This window comes from Neofelis nebulosa, chromosome 2 (assembly GCF_028018385.1).
Source record: "Neofelis nebulosa isolate mNeoNeb1 chromosome 2, mNeoNeb1.pri, whole genome shotgun sequence".
Lineage (NCBI taxonomy): Eukaryota > Metazoa > Chordata > Mammalia > Carnivora > Felidae > Neofelis > Neofelis nebulosa.
The window spans coordinates 18538231-18555840 of NC_080783.1; the positions used below are offsets into that span (position 1 = coordinate 18538231).

The window sequence follows — 17610 nt, forward strand, 5'->3', positions numbered from 1 at the left end:
CTTCTTTCTCTTCAGCTGCTCTAAGCCCTTTCCTTGAATGTAAAAATAGTACGACCTCTTACCCGGCAGCCTTTTCATTATGTCATTTAGTCCCCCTACGCTAAGCATTAATTATGTGCCAGGCACTGTGCTAAGCGCTCAACATACACTATCTCATTTAATTTGCACAACAACCGCTGTAGGTAGGTACTATCTTTATGCCATTTTGCACACAAGGAAACTGACTCTCGGGGAGGTTAAGCGACTAGCTCTAGGTCATGAGCAAAACCCCTAACATTCAGAGTGGGGACAGTTTGGTTCCAACCATGCTCTTAACTGTTCTTCTACCCTTCCTGCTGGGGACCCTGGCAAAAGATATCAAAGAAGCCCCATGTACAGCCAGCTCTCCGTAAGTGGGAGCACCCTCCCTTTCCCCCCTCCTCCTCACTCTCTCTACTGAAATGAGGGGTCAGGTCAGATGCATCAGATGAACAGGGCCATGAGGATGTGTCCCAAGAGCTGCGAGGTGGGATTAGAGGCCAACAGTGAATCTGCTGTGTCTTGCTTACCCCACACTCCCTACCCCTAAATTTGGAGCCCCGCAGCAGCCCAGCTCCTGAATAGAGGCTTAGAGACATGTCCTCCACCCTTCATGTGTTCTCACATACCAACACACCTGGGGGACCACACTCACATCTGGAAGTCTCTTTCCCTCTCTCCACCTCACCTGCCCCCACACTGTGGCCAGGCAAACACTTAGACTCCCAAGGGAACCTCACATCACCCACCTGGGTCCACTAGGACCCTCACTTGCATGCCCAGCCCCCTACCCTTGCTCACCATGCTGCCTGGCTGGGGGCTGGCTAGGGTTGTCTGTCTGTCTGCTGCTTGATGGGACGCAGATGTGGGTCTGTTAGAAATCCACTGCCAGACCCACCGGCTTCTTTATGGTCTCTGGTCGGCTCTCAGGGGGTATGTTACAAACGGCCCCAGGAGGGTAGGTCCGTTGACTTGGTTACCAAGCGCTGGGCATGGGCTCAAACAGGGCAGCAAGGTGAGGGGGTGAGCAGAGGAGGGGTTCAGCTGGTCACCCCACACAGGTACCCAGGCCCCTGGGTACACAGTGTCTGCTGCTCAGTCACACAATCCCATTTCCTGGTGGCTCAGCTGGCTGGCACAGGTGGGAGAGGATTCAGAAATCAACCCCCCTGAGCTCTAGCAGCACTGCCACCCCTGGGGTGGGTGAAGGCAGGAAGTGGAATGTGGGTGGGGCTAAAAAGAGTGCACTGAACCAGAAATAATGAGTCCTAGGGCCAGAGATCAAGCCTCAGGGCCTTCTGGTGGAAACTTGGAATGTTTTAGGACAGAGGGAAGGAGAGCTCAGTCTTAGGGCCATCTCTAGCATTTAACATCTTCTTCCGCCTCAGTTTTCCCATCTGTAGAATGGGGAGAGGTAGTGTTGTAAGGATGAAACAAGACAAACTTTCTTAAGTGCTTAGTCTAGAAATGCTGTTGTTCTCCCCAGGGAAAGCAAAGGGAGGAAGGAGCAGGGGCTCAGGGCTACTTGTCAGGCTCTCTCCCTATTCCAGACAAGTTGCTGCAGGCCTTGCCTGGCCTCATTACCCACCCACCCCCACCCCCCTCCGCTGGAGTCTCCCTGTGGCCTCAGGCAGAACTTACGAAATACACATGCTAATCTCTCACCTTTGTATGCTGCTTTGTGGCTCTTAAAGTAGCTTCACCCCTTATCTCCTTTGAGTCCCTCCACAGCTCTATGAGGTAAGGGAGGTGGGGCCCCCATTCCCCTGATGAAGAAAAGGAAATGGAAGCCTCTTCCCTCTTGCCCAAGGTCACATGGGGGTTAATTAGTGGTGGAATTAAAATTCATCTGTGACTCAGGCTCACTGCTTCTTCCCTTTCCACAAGGCAGAGTTTTCACTGTCCCTCATCCCCCTCCTGTGTCTTTATTGCCTTCCTTTCCATCTTAAGTTCCACAGTCAGTCAGGAGCGCTCCCTTACCTCCCCCAGCTTCAGCATCCTCGTTGGACTAAACCACAACCCTAGTTCTTCACCAACTCTGTGCCTGTACTGACCCAGCTAAACAGCGGCTGCAGAAAAACCCAGAACCAGACTTCAAACGTATGACCACTAACCTCAAATGGACTCTAATGCTGCCTGGAAACCACACTGTGTCTCTGCAGTCATTCTTTCAATTAGCAACCATGGCCAAGAATAGGAATGCCAGATTTCGCAAATTAAAGAATTTTATCTTGCAACTTTATCCACGAAGCAGTTGCCAGTGTGAAATTTCAGTCACTGTGGCAAACGGTGGGGGAGTTATTTTGAGGTGGGGGCTTTTTCAGAGTCCTTCTCACCACCGTATGCCATGGAGTGACACAATATCAAGATAGCTAACTCTGGTTTTGGCTGTGGACTGCAGTCTTCTCTCTGCCACCTGGAATTAAGAGGCCAAGATCCCCAGAAAGAAGACGCAGCCAGCCAACACTGCAAATGTAAGCAAGCTCTGCCTACTGTGGGTTGATCCATGAAGCCATAGACCTCAGGAATTATTATCCAGAAGGAGGGATTTGGGGCCCAGAGGGCCCACTGGGCCCCAAATTCTCTTGTCGAACACTTCAGCTTCCCAACTGGCTTTCAAAGTTGGGCATCTCAAGAGTCAACATAAGTGTCACCAACTCTGGAAAGAAAACTGTCCTAAAGGTAGGCCGGGGAAAAGGGTCTTAGGTACAACAGACTGAAGAGACTGAGATTTTTAATTATACTAATGTATCTGAGTTATAAAATGAGAAGCAATCCCTATCTTAATTTCTTCAACAAGTATTTAGGTTTTTAACTTAAGCATGTGGGCAGAAGATTTGAAAACCTAGGACAGAAGCAGGTTTGGCAGGGAGCAGGGTGAGGGTAGGACATCGAGAGTTCTCCTTTGAATGTGTTCCGTTGGAGATGTCTAACAGGCTTTCAAGTGGTAATGTAAAAAATAAATAAATAAATAAATAAATAAATAAATAAATAAAATAAGCACCTGAGTCTGAAATTCAGAGTCTGAAATGAATGTATAAGTTTGAGAGTTATCAGCTCATGGGTGGTATTTCTTTCTATTCTATTCTTTCTCTATGGTTTGGGACTGTATATACTCTAGTTCTATTTGAATAGCCTTAAAATGTTACAGTAACTTTTTATTAAGGACACTCAAATACACCTGAAAGTTGAGATAATATAATAAAAGCCCATATTCTCATCATCTACCTTCAATAATTGCTCCTTCAGGAAGAAAAACAAATGAAGAAAAGAGAGAGCCTGGGACTGAGCTGTGGGAAACACCCATTAGGGGTAAGCCATCAGAGGCCATCAAGAAGGACAGGCCAGGGAAAAATCAGGAGAGGGGCATGTCACTGAAGCCAAGAAGAAAGTGCTTCAAGAAGAAAGGAAGGATCGACGGTCTCGAACGCTGGTGAGAGGCTGAGAAAGATGTAGAAACATGACCTTTGGCTTTGGTCAGTTGGAAGTTACTAGGGATTTTGGCAAGAACATCTCAGTAAAGCACGTGAACCAGTGGACAGTGAAAAGGAGAGAAGACATGGAGATATCCCCTTTGGAAAGATTGTGCTGTGGGCAGCCAATAGATGCTCCAGTGTGAAGAGAATGGAAGGATGTGCACTAAGGCTCAGTTCCATCTTTTCCAGATGGAATTGGCGGAGATATTTTAAACTTTGAGGACCTTGCTGCACTGCTCCAAGATGGAGGTGAGACTCTGGGAAGGGGTTAGAAAAGATGGACCTAACAATGGGCAGGGGAAGAGGAAGAGAGATCCAGAGAGTGGTCTGCTGGACACCTTTGTAGGGTGGATGGACAAAGCGGTGATTCAACTGGAAAAATGAAGTGCCTGGTATCATCTGTTGGATTCTGTACATGTATGTGAATGTCTAAGTTTTCAATCTAGTAATACGGATTATTACCTGTACACCCACCCAGACATTATGGCCCTAATTCAGGAGATACATACACACTCACAGTCATGTGCACATGTACAGGAAAGTCTACACACACACACACACACACACACACACACACACACACAGAGTCAGAAGCAGAATCTATATTCCACTAACATGCCTTGGACATTTCTCCCAGCAGCCTTGTCTTCTCCATTTTCCCTGCCAGAAGGCCTACTCAGGGGTTGTAAACTCCTTGCTACAAGAGCCAGGACAACATAAATATGTTACAGTTGAGCATATGATGGTAAACGGTGGACTGGGTGATTTGAAGCAGCTTGCTGTCCATCCTAAGAAGGTGGCCACCGCCCAGCTCCATTAGTTGCCCTACTTGTTTCCTACTGCTGTTGTAACAAATTGCTACAAACTTAGTAGCTTAACATAATACAAATGTATTATCTTACAGTTCTGGAGATCAGAAGTCCAAAATAGGTCTTATGGGGATTGCAATATTGTGATTTATAAAAATATATATTTGGTTATTCAGATGACCAAAATATATTCCTCATATATGTTTGGTCTTTGTCTAGGATTCCTGACTCACAGCTCCTAAAACCCTTGGAATTTCTTAAGTGTTCAGAGGGATAAAGTTGTCTTTTGTTATGCTAATGAGATGACTTTGGGGAAAGAACCTAAGGTTGGGGGCTGGTTGCCAGGGATCCAACCACTTGTTAAAGAGCTGGAACTTTCAGTCCCCTTTCCACCTCCCCAGAGGGGAGAGGGGCTGGAGATTGAGTGCAAACACTAATGGTCAATGATTCCATCAACCATGCTTATGTAATGAAGCCTCCATACAAATCCAAAGGGATGGGGTTTGGAGAGCTTCCAGGTTGGTAAACACATGGAAGTCCTGGGAGAGTGGCACGCCTGGAAAGGGCATGGAAACTCCTGGTCTTTTCCCCATACCTTGCCTTATGCATCTCCTTCATTTGGCCATTCCTGATTTATACCCTTTTATAACAGACGAATGATACAGTAAGTGAAATGTCTCTCTGAGCTCTGTTAGCCATTCTAGAAAATTAATTGAACCCAAGAGGAGCTCATGGAAACCTCTAATTTATAGCCAGTGGGTCAGAAGCCCAGCTAACAACAAGGGTGCTGGAGGTGCAGTCGTGTAGGACCAAACCCTCTACATGTAGAATCTGATGCTATCTCTGGGTAGATGGTGCCAGAATGAGTTGAATTCTTAAGGCACCCTGCTGGTGTCTGAGAATTGTTTGGTGCTGTATGGGGAAGCCCTCCCCATCCCCACCCCCACTGGAATTAATACCAGAACCTATTTAGGTATAAAAAGGTGTTGGCAGAGTTGCCCTCCTTCTAGAGATTCTAGAGGAGAATCTGTTCCTTGCTTTTTCCTTGTTCTAGAGGCTGCCCATATTCCTTGACTCATGGTTTCTTTCCATCTTGAAAGCCAATAATCACATCACTTTGACCTCTGATCCTGACCTCTCCTTCCCTGACTCTGACCCCCCTCTTCCACTTATAAAGAGCTTTGTGACAGGGCGTCTGGGTGGCTCAGTTGGTTAAGTGTCTGACTTCAGCTCAGATCATGATGTCACAGTCTGAGTTCAAGCCCTGCACGGGGCTCTGTGCTGACAGCTCAGTTCTGGAGCCTGCCTCTGATTCTATCTCTCCTTCTCTCTCTGCCCCTCCCCCACTCATTCTCTGCCTCTCTCTGTCTCTCAAAAATGAATAAACATTAAAAAAAAATTTTTTTTTAAGATCTTTGTGATTATATTGGGCCCACCCAGAAAATCTAGAATAATCTCAAGATCTTTACCTTAATCACATTTGCAGTCCTTTGCTACATAAGGTAATATAGTCACAGGTTCCAGGTATTACAATGTAGACATCTTTGGGGGACTATTATTCTGCCTATCTCAGTTGCTATATAGGAATGCAGGCCTGATACAGCCAGATCTTCCAATTCTTCTCAAGATAAGCTAGACATCTGGATTTTTATATGACTGTGCAGAAAGAGTTAACACAGCAGGTTGAGACTGCTCCTTAGAAAGGTCTGCTTGTGGGGCATCTGAGTGGCTCAGTGGGTTAAGCCTCCTACTCTCAATTTTGGCTCAGGTCATCAGGTCATGATTTCACGGTTCATGTGTTCGAGCCCTGCATCAGCAAGGAGCCTGCTTGGGATTCTTGCTTTCCCTCTCTCTCTCTGTACACTCCCCGCCCCAGTAAGTAAGTAAGTAATAAACAAATAAGTAACTTGTAAACTTGGCTTTGGCTGGTGTCTGGGAACTTGGCTCTTTAGAGTGCTCCCAGTCGATGATGGTCTGATCAGGATGGTCCGCTGAGCCTAGACAGTGTGTAAAGAACATGGCTGATACTGAACAACTGCTTTCCTTCTAGGAGTCTGGAATTTTGGTACGTGCAAAGCAGAGGCGTCTCTGTGACCAGCCCTCACCATAAACCTTGATTGCTGAGTCTCTAACAGGCTTCCTTGGGCAGAAACACTACAGGAAAATGTTGCTCTGTTTTCATCTTGGAGAAAGAACATGCTGCGTGAGCCCTCCTGGGAGGGAGAGGGTATAGGTTCCTTCAGATTCCACTTGTGTCTTTTCCCCTCCTAATCCAGCTGTGTAGCCTTCCTACATCACTGTCGTTGACCTTAGCTGGGAGTACAACTTGATGTCCTGAGTCCTGTGAGTCCTTCTAGTAAATCTCCTGACATGGGGATGGTCTTGGGGATGCTCCAACACAAAGACAATTCCTGATTTTTCTCATATTCTAAATGCTATGAGGATTAACACCGTGAGGACCAGACAAAACAATTCTGAGAGGGAACTTGGCCTCCAGACTGCCAGTTTGAAACTTCTGGCTTCTTAAGAATTCTACCCTAGTTTCATTCCCATCTCTGAAGTGAAGCAACTCCTCTGACACACATTTAACAAATGCTTACCCCCATGACATCCTAGGAACCAGGGACACAAAGATGAATAAAGAAGATACAATCCTTACCTGGAATGAGTTTACAACCTGGAAGACAGACATGTACACGAATAACTGCAGCATGATATGCTATGCGCACTAAAGTAAATGAACAAGATGCTCTAAGAATCCAGACAGCTGTTTCCACTGCACTTTGCTGTGTATGTACACATCCCTAAATTCATCTGGTCGGTCCTCACGATCTGAAGTTGTTATCCCTGTTTCACAAAGGAAGAACCTGAACGTGAAGGTCAAAGAAGTTTAGGGTGTTGCCTAAGAGAGCTCAGGTCTTTTACAATATTCACTCTGCTGGGGTGGGGGTGCACAAGAGAAAAGGAGGGTCAGGGAAGGTCTGAAGGAGACCATACGTTCTGTAATCACCAAGGGTCTCCGTAGAGACAATGAGCCGGTTTCTCAAAGCAGCCTCACTATATCCCCTTGCCACTTTTCACTTTTATGAATGAGTCTTGGTGGCAAGTCTATTGGGAAAAGAGACCTGGTCATACTTCACTGTGTTCCCTTCCATGCTTTTCCTAAGTAAGGTGCCAATTAGCTATTTTGTAGGTAGGAAGTTGCCATTGCTAGTTTTTTATCCTACTGTGCTGTCCCGTCAGACAGCTCTGGCCCTAAGGAAACACTGTGGTTAGGTGAGGCAGGTCAATCTCTTCCAAACGACTAGCCTGAGAGGCAGGTTCCTTCTGGACATTCCAATGGGCACAGGGGACATTTCCTGATGATTTCCCCAGTGAAGGGAGACAGCTAGAGAATGTATGGCATGTAAGGGAAAGCACAAGTAGATCGAAAAGCCCATTCCCACAAGAAATGGAGATGGAATGGGGGAAGAAGGAATAGCTTCCGTGGAGGCCTCTGCCTGAGCGTTAAAGGCGCAGGTCACAGATCCTGGCCATGGCCTAGGAACAGGAGAAGATGGGAAAGTCGAAATCAGGCACGATATCAAAACCTCCATTTTCTTTTTTCCTCTTCAGAGTCAACAAACATTTTGATTCCTCACAATAACGCCGTCAGCGCGGAATCAGCGTCTCCTTTTCGCCAAATACGCCAAGGACTCGGTGAGGTGAGGTCACCTGCCCAAGGTCACACAGGGCAGTCAGGACAGGAATCCACGTCCTGAAGGCTTCAGTCCAGAGCTCCGGCGGTTCTGGCCGCAGGGAAGCGGGCAGGTGGCGGTGGAGAGGGCTCACTAATAGTGACGGCGCTGATGACGGGGCCACAGACCGGAGGCCAGCCGGCGAGCCGCGGCAGATTCCTGGGGTCGGCCCTCGCAGGCAGGCTGCGGGGGTTGGCTCCGTGGGGTACTCTAAGGGATCCGCACCCTGGGGCTCAGGCTGTGCAGCTCTTGGTCCTCGGCCGCCCACGGGCGTTGGCGAAGGCCAGCCGTCCAGGCCGAGGACCAGCAGGCCGTGTGCAGCTGCAAAGGGCTCCCCCGGGACTGGCCGGAGCCTCCGGGGAGGCGGGGCGGGGAGGGCACGGGCGAAGTCTGGCTGCAGCCACCTCGCAAGGACAGCCTGTACAGCACCCTGCCTAAGTCAGGACACCTGGGCGATGGGCGCCCGCATGACTCAGGTGCTGGCGAGATGCGCCCTGGCACCATGCCCTGCGTCCCTGCAGCGGAGATCCGGAGCCCAGAGTGTCGGCTCAAGACCTGGAGCGAAGGGTTAAAGCCCGGGTCGCCACTCCTAACCCTTGCGAGACAGGTGAGACCAAGACGGGGAAGGGGGAGGGGACCCTCCCTGGCCCCACCCCTCGAGGCCGCCTACCCTTCGGGGGCGTGGCCTCCGGGCCGCACAGCCCTAGTGGGTGAGCGCAGTGCGCGGGCCCCGCCCCCCGCCTATAAGAGCGGTGCGGCACTGCAGCTAGCGCAGTTCTCACCGAGACCCGTCACCCGGACTCTACGTGAGACCCACCGCCCGGACTCACCATGGTGAGTGCGGCCCCGCCGGGATCGCGCCAGTCCCCTTATTGCCCTTCTCCTCCTTGGGGGCCCTCCCTCCCGGGATGCTCCGGACCCTCCATCCGGCGTTCCGGGGCTCGAGGAGGTGCGGGGGTTTGTGCATTCCCCCACCCCCACTGTCTTGGTGACTTTGACCGAGTCGTGCTGTCCACTTTTGGAGGCTGGGGAAGAGGGGTGGAGTGGAGTGGGATTCTTCGCTAGCCAAGAGGCTGAGAGGAGCCCTTCTGGAAATCGCCTTCTGCTCCACCAAGCATTTGTGCCCTAACCCTCCTGGGGGGAGTCGCAGTCCCTCTCCCTGTCCTTTCCGCGGATGAGAGAGACCCCCTGGGCTGCCCTCCGCCCCTGGCCTCCCCCCACCGCGACCCCCGCTCCCCGGAACTGAGCGAACACGTGCTTAGCACAAGAAGGTGGTAGGGGGTCAGATTACTTGGTTCAGCATCCCCTTTTCCTCCGACTGTGTGTGCATCCCTCCTACCCACAGCCCTCCCCCCGCCCCGTGACTCAGCACCCCGCTTCTGAGCCAGGAGGGGTGGCAGGAATGGGGTTCGGCCTCATGAGGCGAGTCGGCCCCTCTCCTGCCCGAGCCCAGTGAACGGACGGGCAGAGACAGCTGGCGCTGAGCGAGAGCGCGGGCCCAGGCCAGGTTGGGGGGAGGGGAAAGAGGTGTGTGTAGGGGGGTGGTATTTATAGTCCGGGAACGGGGGCCGAAATCCAATCTTCGCTTTCGGCTGGGATGTAACTGGAAAGAATCTAGAAGGGGGGCGATTGCGGGACCGGGGGTGCAGGATGGCGCTCACCCTGCGCAGGGCAAGGCGGGTTACCTCTGGGGCCTCACCGCAGGTTCCGCTTCCTTTTCTGGGTGTTTGGAAACCGTCACCCCGCCATTTCGGTGTTGGGAAGGGAGGCTGCGCGGGCCCTGCGCCGCACCACTTTGGCTCTTTAGGGGTTAATTTCAGACTGGCAGGGATGAGCCTAAGGCAGCCGGTGCCCCAGTGCCCACGACCCTTATTGCCCGCGCCTGCCATCTGCACCCTCTGCTATTTCCGTGAGGGCTGCGCGGTGGATAAAGGTGGTGAAGACACCCAGAGTGTGGGGGTGGAGGTGGGGAGAGGAGCCAGCTGGGATTGATCTCCAGAGCCAGATGGGATTTAAAGGTGTTGGAGAGGATACCCTGACGGTCAGTGTGGTCAGTTGATGCCAGACTCGAGGTCTGAGACACCTCTGCAGCCCACAGGAAAGAAAGGGGGAGAGGGTTATATGAAATTCTAGCTGCTCATCCTCAAAGAATTAGTCAAGTTGGGGGGCTTCTAGCTATAAACTCATGGCCCTGGAAAACCTGTCCTTTCTCAGGTTCTTGAGAAAGGTAGCTTTGGGAGTATAAATCTGAAAATGGCTGGAAAGTCGCTTGTCCTTGTCTCAGAGTCATTGCAGTATCTGCCTGCTTTTCATGTGCACTTACCCTCTCTGTCCTCCCTGAGGGTCTTCTGAGTGTGGCGGGGTCATGTGGAGCCACAGCTCTTACTTGACAAGGTCCTCACAGGGAAGTAGACTGAAGGGATTGGTTTGCCCTACTCGGTGCCCCCAGTTGTTAAGTCCTATGTGGGGCAGCCTGGGCAGGCTGCCAGCCTCTTCCCACCTCTGCCCAGCCCCAGGCGTCCACTTTGGCCAACCGAAGCATCCTGGCTGGTAGGCGATAGGGTGGGAGAGAAGCTCATGAGGTGAGGGCTGTAGATGTGGGGCTTATGCTGTGTTCCCTCTCTTTATACCTCAGCGTGAATGCATCTCAGTTCATGTGGGGCAAGCAGGTGTCCAGATGGGCAATGCCTGTTGGGAGCTCTACTGCCTGGAACATGGGATTCAGCCTGATGGGCAGATGCCCAGTGATAAGACCATCGGTGGAGGGGACGACTCCTTTACCACCTTCTTCTGTGAAACCGGTGCTGGAAAGCATGTGCCACGGGCAGTGTTTGTGGATCTGGAGCCCACTGTGATTGGTGAGAGGAAGATGGGGTGGAATTGAGGGGAGCAGAGAGGGACTCTAAGCTTCTCTCTGGCGAGATGGTATCTAGACCTGGCTTTCCTGGCCCTGCAAACTCTTTGTGCCATCTTTGAAGCTGAAGAAGGCGGGCTGATTGCAGGCCAGGCTGGGTGGTGGGTGTGGGTTTCTCTCACAGGCTGGTATCACAGGCTTACAGAAGGATGAGCTTTTCCATACATCTGACCGCAGCTACCACGCTGGGGGAGGGAGGTCCCTGCTGAGCACAGCCTTGTGGTTTGTGCCCTAACGATGTGTTTGTGCCCTTCCAGATGAGATCCGAAATGGCCCATACCGGCAGCTCTTCCACCCAGAGCAGCTCATCACTGGGAAGGAGGATGCCGCCAACAACTATGCCCGTGGTCACTATACCATTGGCAAGGAGATCATTGACCCCGTACTGGACCGGATCCGCAAGCTGGTGAGAATTTGGGATGGAAGGGAGGGAGCTTTCAGATGATGCTAATGGTCAGGAACATCTTTTTTCAGGATCCATTTCAGGGGGTCGTCTCTAATTGTATGTGTTCCAGAGCATGTTCCAGACTCTGGGTCTCTGCCCTGACTCCTGAGAGATTTTAGGCTTTTGTGGAGCCAGAAGGTAGAGTTTCTCAGGCCCCTCGCCCACCTACATTGCTGTTTCTCTTTCCTGCCTTTCAGTCTGACCAGTGCACAGGACTTCAGGGCTTCCTGGTGTTCCACAGCTTCGGAGGGGGCACCGGCTCGGGCTTCACCTCACTCCTGATGGAGCGGCTCTCGGTTGACTACGGCAAGAAATCCAAGCTGGAGTTCTCCATCTACCCCGCCCCCCAGGTGTCCACGGCCGTGGTGGAGCCCTACAACTCCATCCTGACCACCCACACCACCCTGGAGCACTCGGACTGTGCCTTCATGGTGGACAACGAGGCCATCTATGACATCTGCCGCCGCAACCTGGACATCGAGCGCCCCACCTACACCAACCTCAATCGGCTCATCAGCCAGATCGTCTCGTCCATCACGGCTTCCCTGCGCTTCGACGGGGCCCTCAACGTGGACCTGACGGAGTTCCAGACCAACCTGGTGCCCTACCCTCGCATCCACTTCCCCCTGGCCACCTATGCGCCGGTCATCTCTGCAGAGAAGGCCTACCACGAGCAGCTGTCCGTGGCAGAGATCACCAATGCCTGCTTCGAGCCTGCCAACCAGATGGTGAAGTGCGATCCCCGTCACGGCAAGTACATGGCCTGCTGCCTGCTGTACCGCGGAGACGTGGTGCCCAAGGACGTCAACGCCGCCATCGCCGCCATCAAGACCAAGCGCAGCATTCAGTTCGTGGACTGGTGCCCCACGGGCTTCAAGGTTGGTATCAACTACCAGCCACCCACCGTGGTGCCCGGGGGTGACCTGGCCAAGGTGCAGCGCGCCGTGTGCATGCTGAGCAACACGACCGCCATCGCCGAGGCCTGGGCCCGCCTGGACCACAAGTTCGACCTGATGTATGCCAAGAGGGCCTTTGTGCACTGGTACGTGGGCGAGGGCATGGAGGAGGGGGAGTTCTCTGAGGCCCGGGAGGATATGGCTGCCCTGGAGAAGGATTACGAGGAGGTGGGCATCGACTCCTATGAGGACGAGGATGAGGGAGAAGAATAGAACAGCTGCCTGGAGCCCATTCACTATGTTTATTGCAAAATCCTTTCGAAATAAACAGTCTCCTTGCACGGTTTCTTGTCCCCTCTGTGAGTGCTTGAGCTTCTGCTGCCTTCCTCTCTGTGCTGCTGCCACTGCCGCTGCTTCACTGCTTCTGCTGCCGCCCTCGTTCTTTGCTGCCAATGACCCCTTTCCCTTCCATGGCTGAAGGTGAGATCTGCCAAGGGGTCCTTGCCAGGCCCAGGAAACGTGACCTCAGGGACCTTGATGTAAGATCCCAGGGGCGCCCAGGAGAGTAGAGAGGAAAGGAGGACTGAATCCCGGACCTGTCTGTCCAGCCACAAGCTGTTGAAAAGATACGAGTTCTCACTTCCTTTCCAAGTAGAAGTTTAAATCCAGCAGTTTCTGTATTTGAGTTAGACTGCTACCCTATTCTTCCTGCTGCTTCTGCATTCACTGACTCTGGAAGCTTGGCCCAGGCACCTCTGTGCGTGATGAGGGCTTGGGAGCGGGGCCGGGCTGGCCCACAATTCCTGGGCACGGAGCCTAGTCATAAGCTTGGGGGATGGCAGGGGACAAGGGCGATCTCCTTGAGTTGTGTCACTGCACCTCCGAGCAGCTTTGCACAGCTGAGTGTCTCTCTTGCTGCATTGCTGGGGCCTAGGGCTGTGCCATTAAAAGTCAGGTCATCTCTTCTCTGTTTGTGCTCTCTTTCTGGCCTCAGCCTCTATGCTAGCTGGGGGAAGCCTCCTGCCAGGGCCCTGGAGAAAATTCCAGCATTGCTAATAGGCACCCCAGGACCCACATCGACATCAGCACATGGGGGTGAGCATGGGGGGCGGGGAGGGAGAAAAGAAGCTTCAATCTCAGGAGCAGGAGATGCCAGCCCTGCCCTTGCCTTCCCCTCCCTGGTGATTCAGGGACGCAGTGCCCTTCCCTAGGGAACAGTTCAGCCTAGCAAAGGCAGGGCCCCTGTTTACTCAGCAGAGTAGACAGGAAGTGGCAGCTGGATACTGCCACACCAAGTGGCCTCATTAATCATTAACCATGTGTGAGCTAGAACCATCTGGGAGAAACTGTGGGCCACAAGGCTGCCACCTCCACTCCCCTTGCCCCCAGGCTGAGGCTGGGAGACCTGTTATGTTGTTGTCCCAAAGCTTCCTCAGGTGTCTCCACCCAGGAGCCCTTGCCTGGCAAACCGGCTGGGCTGCTTTGACTCAGCTACCCACTCCTGGGAATGAAGGAAAGAATTGAGTGTGCTTCTAGGGAGCCCTGGTCCCAGTTCTTAGCACAGAGGCCAGCTCAATCCAGAACAGCTTTAAGTGTTTGAGCAAGGCAAGCTAGGAGAACTGCCCGCTCCTGGCTAGCCAGATATAAGGTAAGGATACCTGCCTCCTCACATGGAATGACGAAGTCCCACCACCCTTCGCTACACCAGTGTCTCTTCCCAGTCTGTTCCCTTGGAAACGTCAACCAGACCTTGGGCCCCTGGCACCTCTTCTCACTCCAGGAACAATGAGACTAAGATCCACACCAAGCTGCTTTCACTTTATTCTTCTATTTATACATTCTCTTGCTTCCAGATGTGGAGGCAGACCATGATGTAAGCTCAGTAGTCCTGCTCAGAACCTGTCTCGATTCTATCAGTTTCCCTTTCCCCATTCCCCAACCCTGTCCACCCCAACTCAGTCTGTCCCCCTGTTCAGTTGTTGCTCTTTGAGATAAGCGAGCAGAAGCAGAGACAGGAGACTGAGTTGACTGTCCCCACCCACCTGCCCCCAACTGCAAGACAGCAGTCCTGGAGAGAACACGTGGAGATTCTAATAAGGGGATGGGATCCTCCTTCCAAGGCCCGGGGGCCACCTCAACATGGCCACTGGTTTGTTCAGATTTGGGTGGTGTGCTGGCCCAAAGCCGGGGGTTGCAGTGCCTCCAGCTGACCGAGAAGGAGATGAATGGGAGGACGCTGCTGGGGGTCTACAGTCATCATGGAGGCCAAGAGCTGCCGCAGTGCTGAAGAATGCCTGTGGAAGGAGGCGGACAGGGTGACCAGACAGTCCTCGTTCCCTGTACGAAGGTTCCAACTCCACTAATGTCTGGGAGCAGTCTGAAATGTTTGGTGGCCCTTTTATTGCTTACCTGGGACTGTGCGGGATGCTTAGTTGGTTCTGCACGGCAAGGGCCACACTGTCACCCTTCTGGAACACCATGTCATATGGGCCCTCCCCAAACATCATGGCATATAGCACACAGCCTAGGGACTGAGCACAACTTGGTTATTCTTTGACAGGGGACCAATGGTGGGGGGGGGGGGAGATACCTCTCCTCTTAATTCTGTAGTGAAATGTGACTGCATAAGCTAAAAAGATTATGCTGACCTCAGCCACATGACACCAAACCAGGGTCCAGAGAAATCACCAGGTAGCTGGAGGCTTCTGTACCCCTCGTTTAGCCACTGCCTTCAGGCCTGACACTTAGCTGTACTCACTCTGTTCAAAGAGCGGGATTATACCACTTCCTGAGCAACTGAGTACGGTGTCAGTGACAGCTCCCAGGAAGGAAGTCGAGGGGGATGGGGACACATGCAGTTCCTGGGGCCCCATGCACTCGAAAACAAAGACCTGCCTCTCTACTTCACAGCAGGTACAGAGTAGCATTCCTCTCCCCGTCATACTCCCGCCCACACGTTCCTCACCCAGACATCGGTCCGCTCATCGATGACACAGTGGCTCTGCACAGAGAAGAGCTCCGGGGCCCGGTAGGAGATGGTGCATCTCTGGGCTGCCCAGTCCTGGAACAGTGGCCCCACAACTCAAAAGTGGGGCACAGGTCATAGTCATGTGACCAAATTGGGGCACACACCAGAAGTTGCGGATGGGGAACAGGAGGGCAAAGGAGCCGGACGCTCTGTTACCTGCAGGGCCAGAGCCTGGCGGGAGCCCTCCACATGGATGCAAGCTTGATTCATGGAGCCCAAGTCCATTAAAACCGGTTGCCCCTCATCTCCAAGCAAGATATTGGTAGGCTTCAGGTCTCTGTAGGGAAGTAGAAATGGCCCATGAGCATCCCTGGACAGGGAGGCTGGAATCCCTGAGGGCAAAAGAATCATGGGGATTGTTCCTTGGGAGGACAGCAGAGACCTCTTGATCCTCTTGGTGAGGTTCTTCCTTTCTGCCCCGTAAATACGCACGGCCCTCCCACTGACCTGTGGGCATAACCTCTGGCATGAATGGCCTCAAGGCCTCTGCAGATACCGAGCAGCAGCTGAAGGATTTGATCTTCAGTCAAGAAGTTGCCTTTGTCCTTCAGCCTTTCTATCTCATTCCACAGCGTACCCCTCTGCAACACAAGTTTTCCCACAGTTGGAGATGTTTTCTGAGTGTCTGATCCCAGACCCTGATCCCTTCCCTGTGTCACAGCCTATCAACTCTTTCACTGCACACACTATACACCTCACATTCCCACCTGGGTTCCTCTAAACCCCAAATCTGAAGTGGTCAAACCGAGGACATGGCGTCTGCTTCCTAACATGCTTGACTACTCACACAGCCCTTGGTAGATGGCTTTGTTGCAAGCCCCTCCATTGCCAGGAGACTTTCTGACCTTGAAGAAGGGTAGCAGCAGCCAGGCTTCATGTTTGGTGCCCCGCTCTCTCAGACAGTAAGCCACAAGGCGAAGGATGTTGGGGTGATGGAAGAGGCGATGCATGTCTGCTTCTCGTTGGGCCTCCTCCCGATCCTGCTGCTCGTGACACAGGATCCGCTTCAGGGCGTAGAAGTGTCCATCATGTAACCCCTCCACTAGGTCCACATAGCTGAACCCACTGTGGGCCAAAGGGGTCAGTGAAGGACCACGGTCATCTCCCATACTGCTAGGGATTCCCTGGAGGGAAGAGGTGGGGGGGGGGGGTATCTTTCCCAGTTGGCAAAAACCCTCCCAAGATGTGGCTTCAAGAGGAGTGTGACGATTTTACACTTTGGGCTCAAGAGCAGGAACACAGTAATCTCTGAGGTGCTGTGATCATAAGGCAGTGCTCTGCACATGACAAACGCTCCATAAATATTAAATGAGTAACACTCAACATTTATCAAGTGCTGTGAACCAGTCACTGGGTGAGATGTTTTATATGCATTATCTCATTTAATTCTTATAACTCCATCAGTGACAAAAAAAAAAAAAAATCATCTCCATTAAGCAGATGAAGAAACCATGGGTTTTCAAGGTCACACAAGGCGGATCCAGGAGGCCTGGCTCCAGAATCCACTGTTTTGACTACCGTGTCGCTAGGCTCTGACAGGTGAGCTAAAGGATATGTTAAGAGGATACTTCTATGCCCCTATCTTGTGCAGACTGCTGTCCTTCAATCGCCATAACGCTGGGGACTACTAGCTAAGTGATTGCCAAACACTCACCCCTCCCCCAGTTTCTGGATGAAGAGGTAGCGCTTATTGTCAATGATGACAGTTCCCCGAGAGCAGACACACAGCGCGTGGCCCATAGTGTCTCAGTCATCCTCCTCAAGGGCGGTCTGAGGCTGCCGAAGGCTTCGTCCAGGTTGAGTGGGCTCTTCCAGGGGATGCGCTGGGGGCCCAGCGGATCATGCTGGAAGGAAAAAAAACGGCAGAGTCGTGGGTCAGGGACAATCCAGACGACCCCTGAAGTACCAGGAGAGCTGGGGCCCAGAAAACGGGCCCTGGCGACGCCAACTCCAAGAAGGTTGGAGTCAGGTGCCTTAAAGCCTCCGGCCACACAGCGACTACCAGGCCGCTTCTTCCAACCCCAGCCCACCTTGGAGAGGCCCCCGCTCCCACGGCCATCGGGCCGCCACGGCAGGGCAGAGGGTAGTTCCGGGGGGTGCGAGGCCCCAGCCCACCTCCAGAAGGGCCCACCCCCGGCCTCGGCGCGCAGAGCCCGGGGAGAGTCAGCCCCGGATCCCCACTGACCTGGCTCGGGCTGGAGAGAGACGCGGGAGACCGGAAGAAGTGAGTACGTCATCATTCCGCGCCGGCGTAACGGCCCGCGGTAGCCTAGCAACTGCTGGGCGT

At 52.7% G+C, this 17610-nt stretch overlaps 2 protein-coding genes across 4 annotated transcripts; one reads left to right on the top strand and one right to left on the bottom strand.

Annotated features, from left to right (window-relative positions):
* The first annotated feature begins 8741 nt into the window (after positions 1-8741).
* LOC131497718 (tubulin alpha-4A chain) lies at positions 8742-12641 on the top strand. Its single transcript, XM_058704264.1, has 4 exons — positions 8742-8874; positions 10676-10898; positions 11212-11360; positions 11597-12641. The coding sequence occupies exons 1-4, from the start codon at positions 8872-8874 to the stop codon at positions 12566-12568; spliced, it is 1347 nt and encodes a 448-aa protein (XP_058560247.1). The 5' UTR covers positions 8742-8871; the 3' UTR covers positions 12569-12641.
* A 1451-nt stretch (positions 12642-14092) lies between these two features.
* STK16 (serine/threonine kinase 16) lies at positions 14093-17600 on the bottom strand. 3 transcript variants are annotated; one of them, XM_058704271.1, is made up of 8 exons: positions 17509-17600; positions 16978-17167; positions 16169-16388; positions 15771-15904; positions 15480-15600; positions 15261-15356; positions 14705-14826; positions 14093-14589 (listed from the first exon to the last, which is right to left on the bottom strand). In XM_058704271.1, exons 2-8 carry the CDS (start codon positions 17061-17063, stop codon positions 14451-14453), a joined length of 918 nt encoding a protein of 305 aa, XP_058560254.1. In that variant the 5' UTR covers positions 17064-17167; positions 17509-17600; the 3' UTR covers positions 14093-14450. The 3 variants fall into 3 exon arrangements, with proteins under 3 accessions (XP_058560254.1, XP_058560270.1, XP_058560261.1); XM_058704287.1 differs by lacking the exon at positions 17509-17600 and adding an exon at positions 17439-17504; XM_058704278.1 differs by lacking the exon at positions 17509-17600 and adding an exon at positions 17354-17493.
* Between the last annotated feature and the right edge of the window lie 10 nt (positions 17601-17610).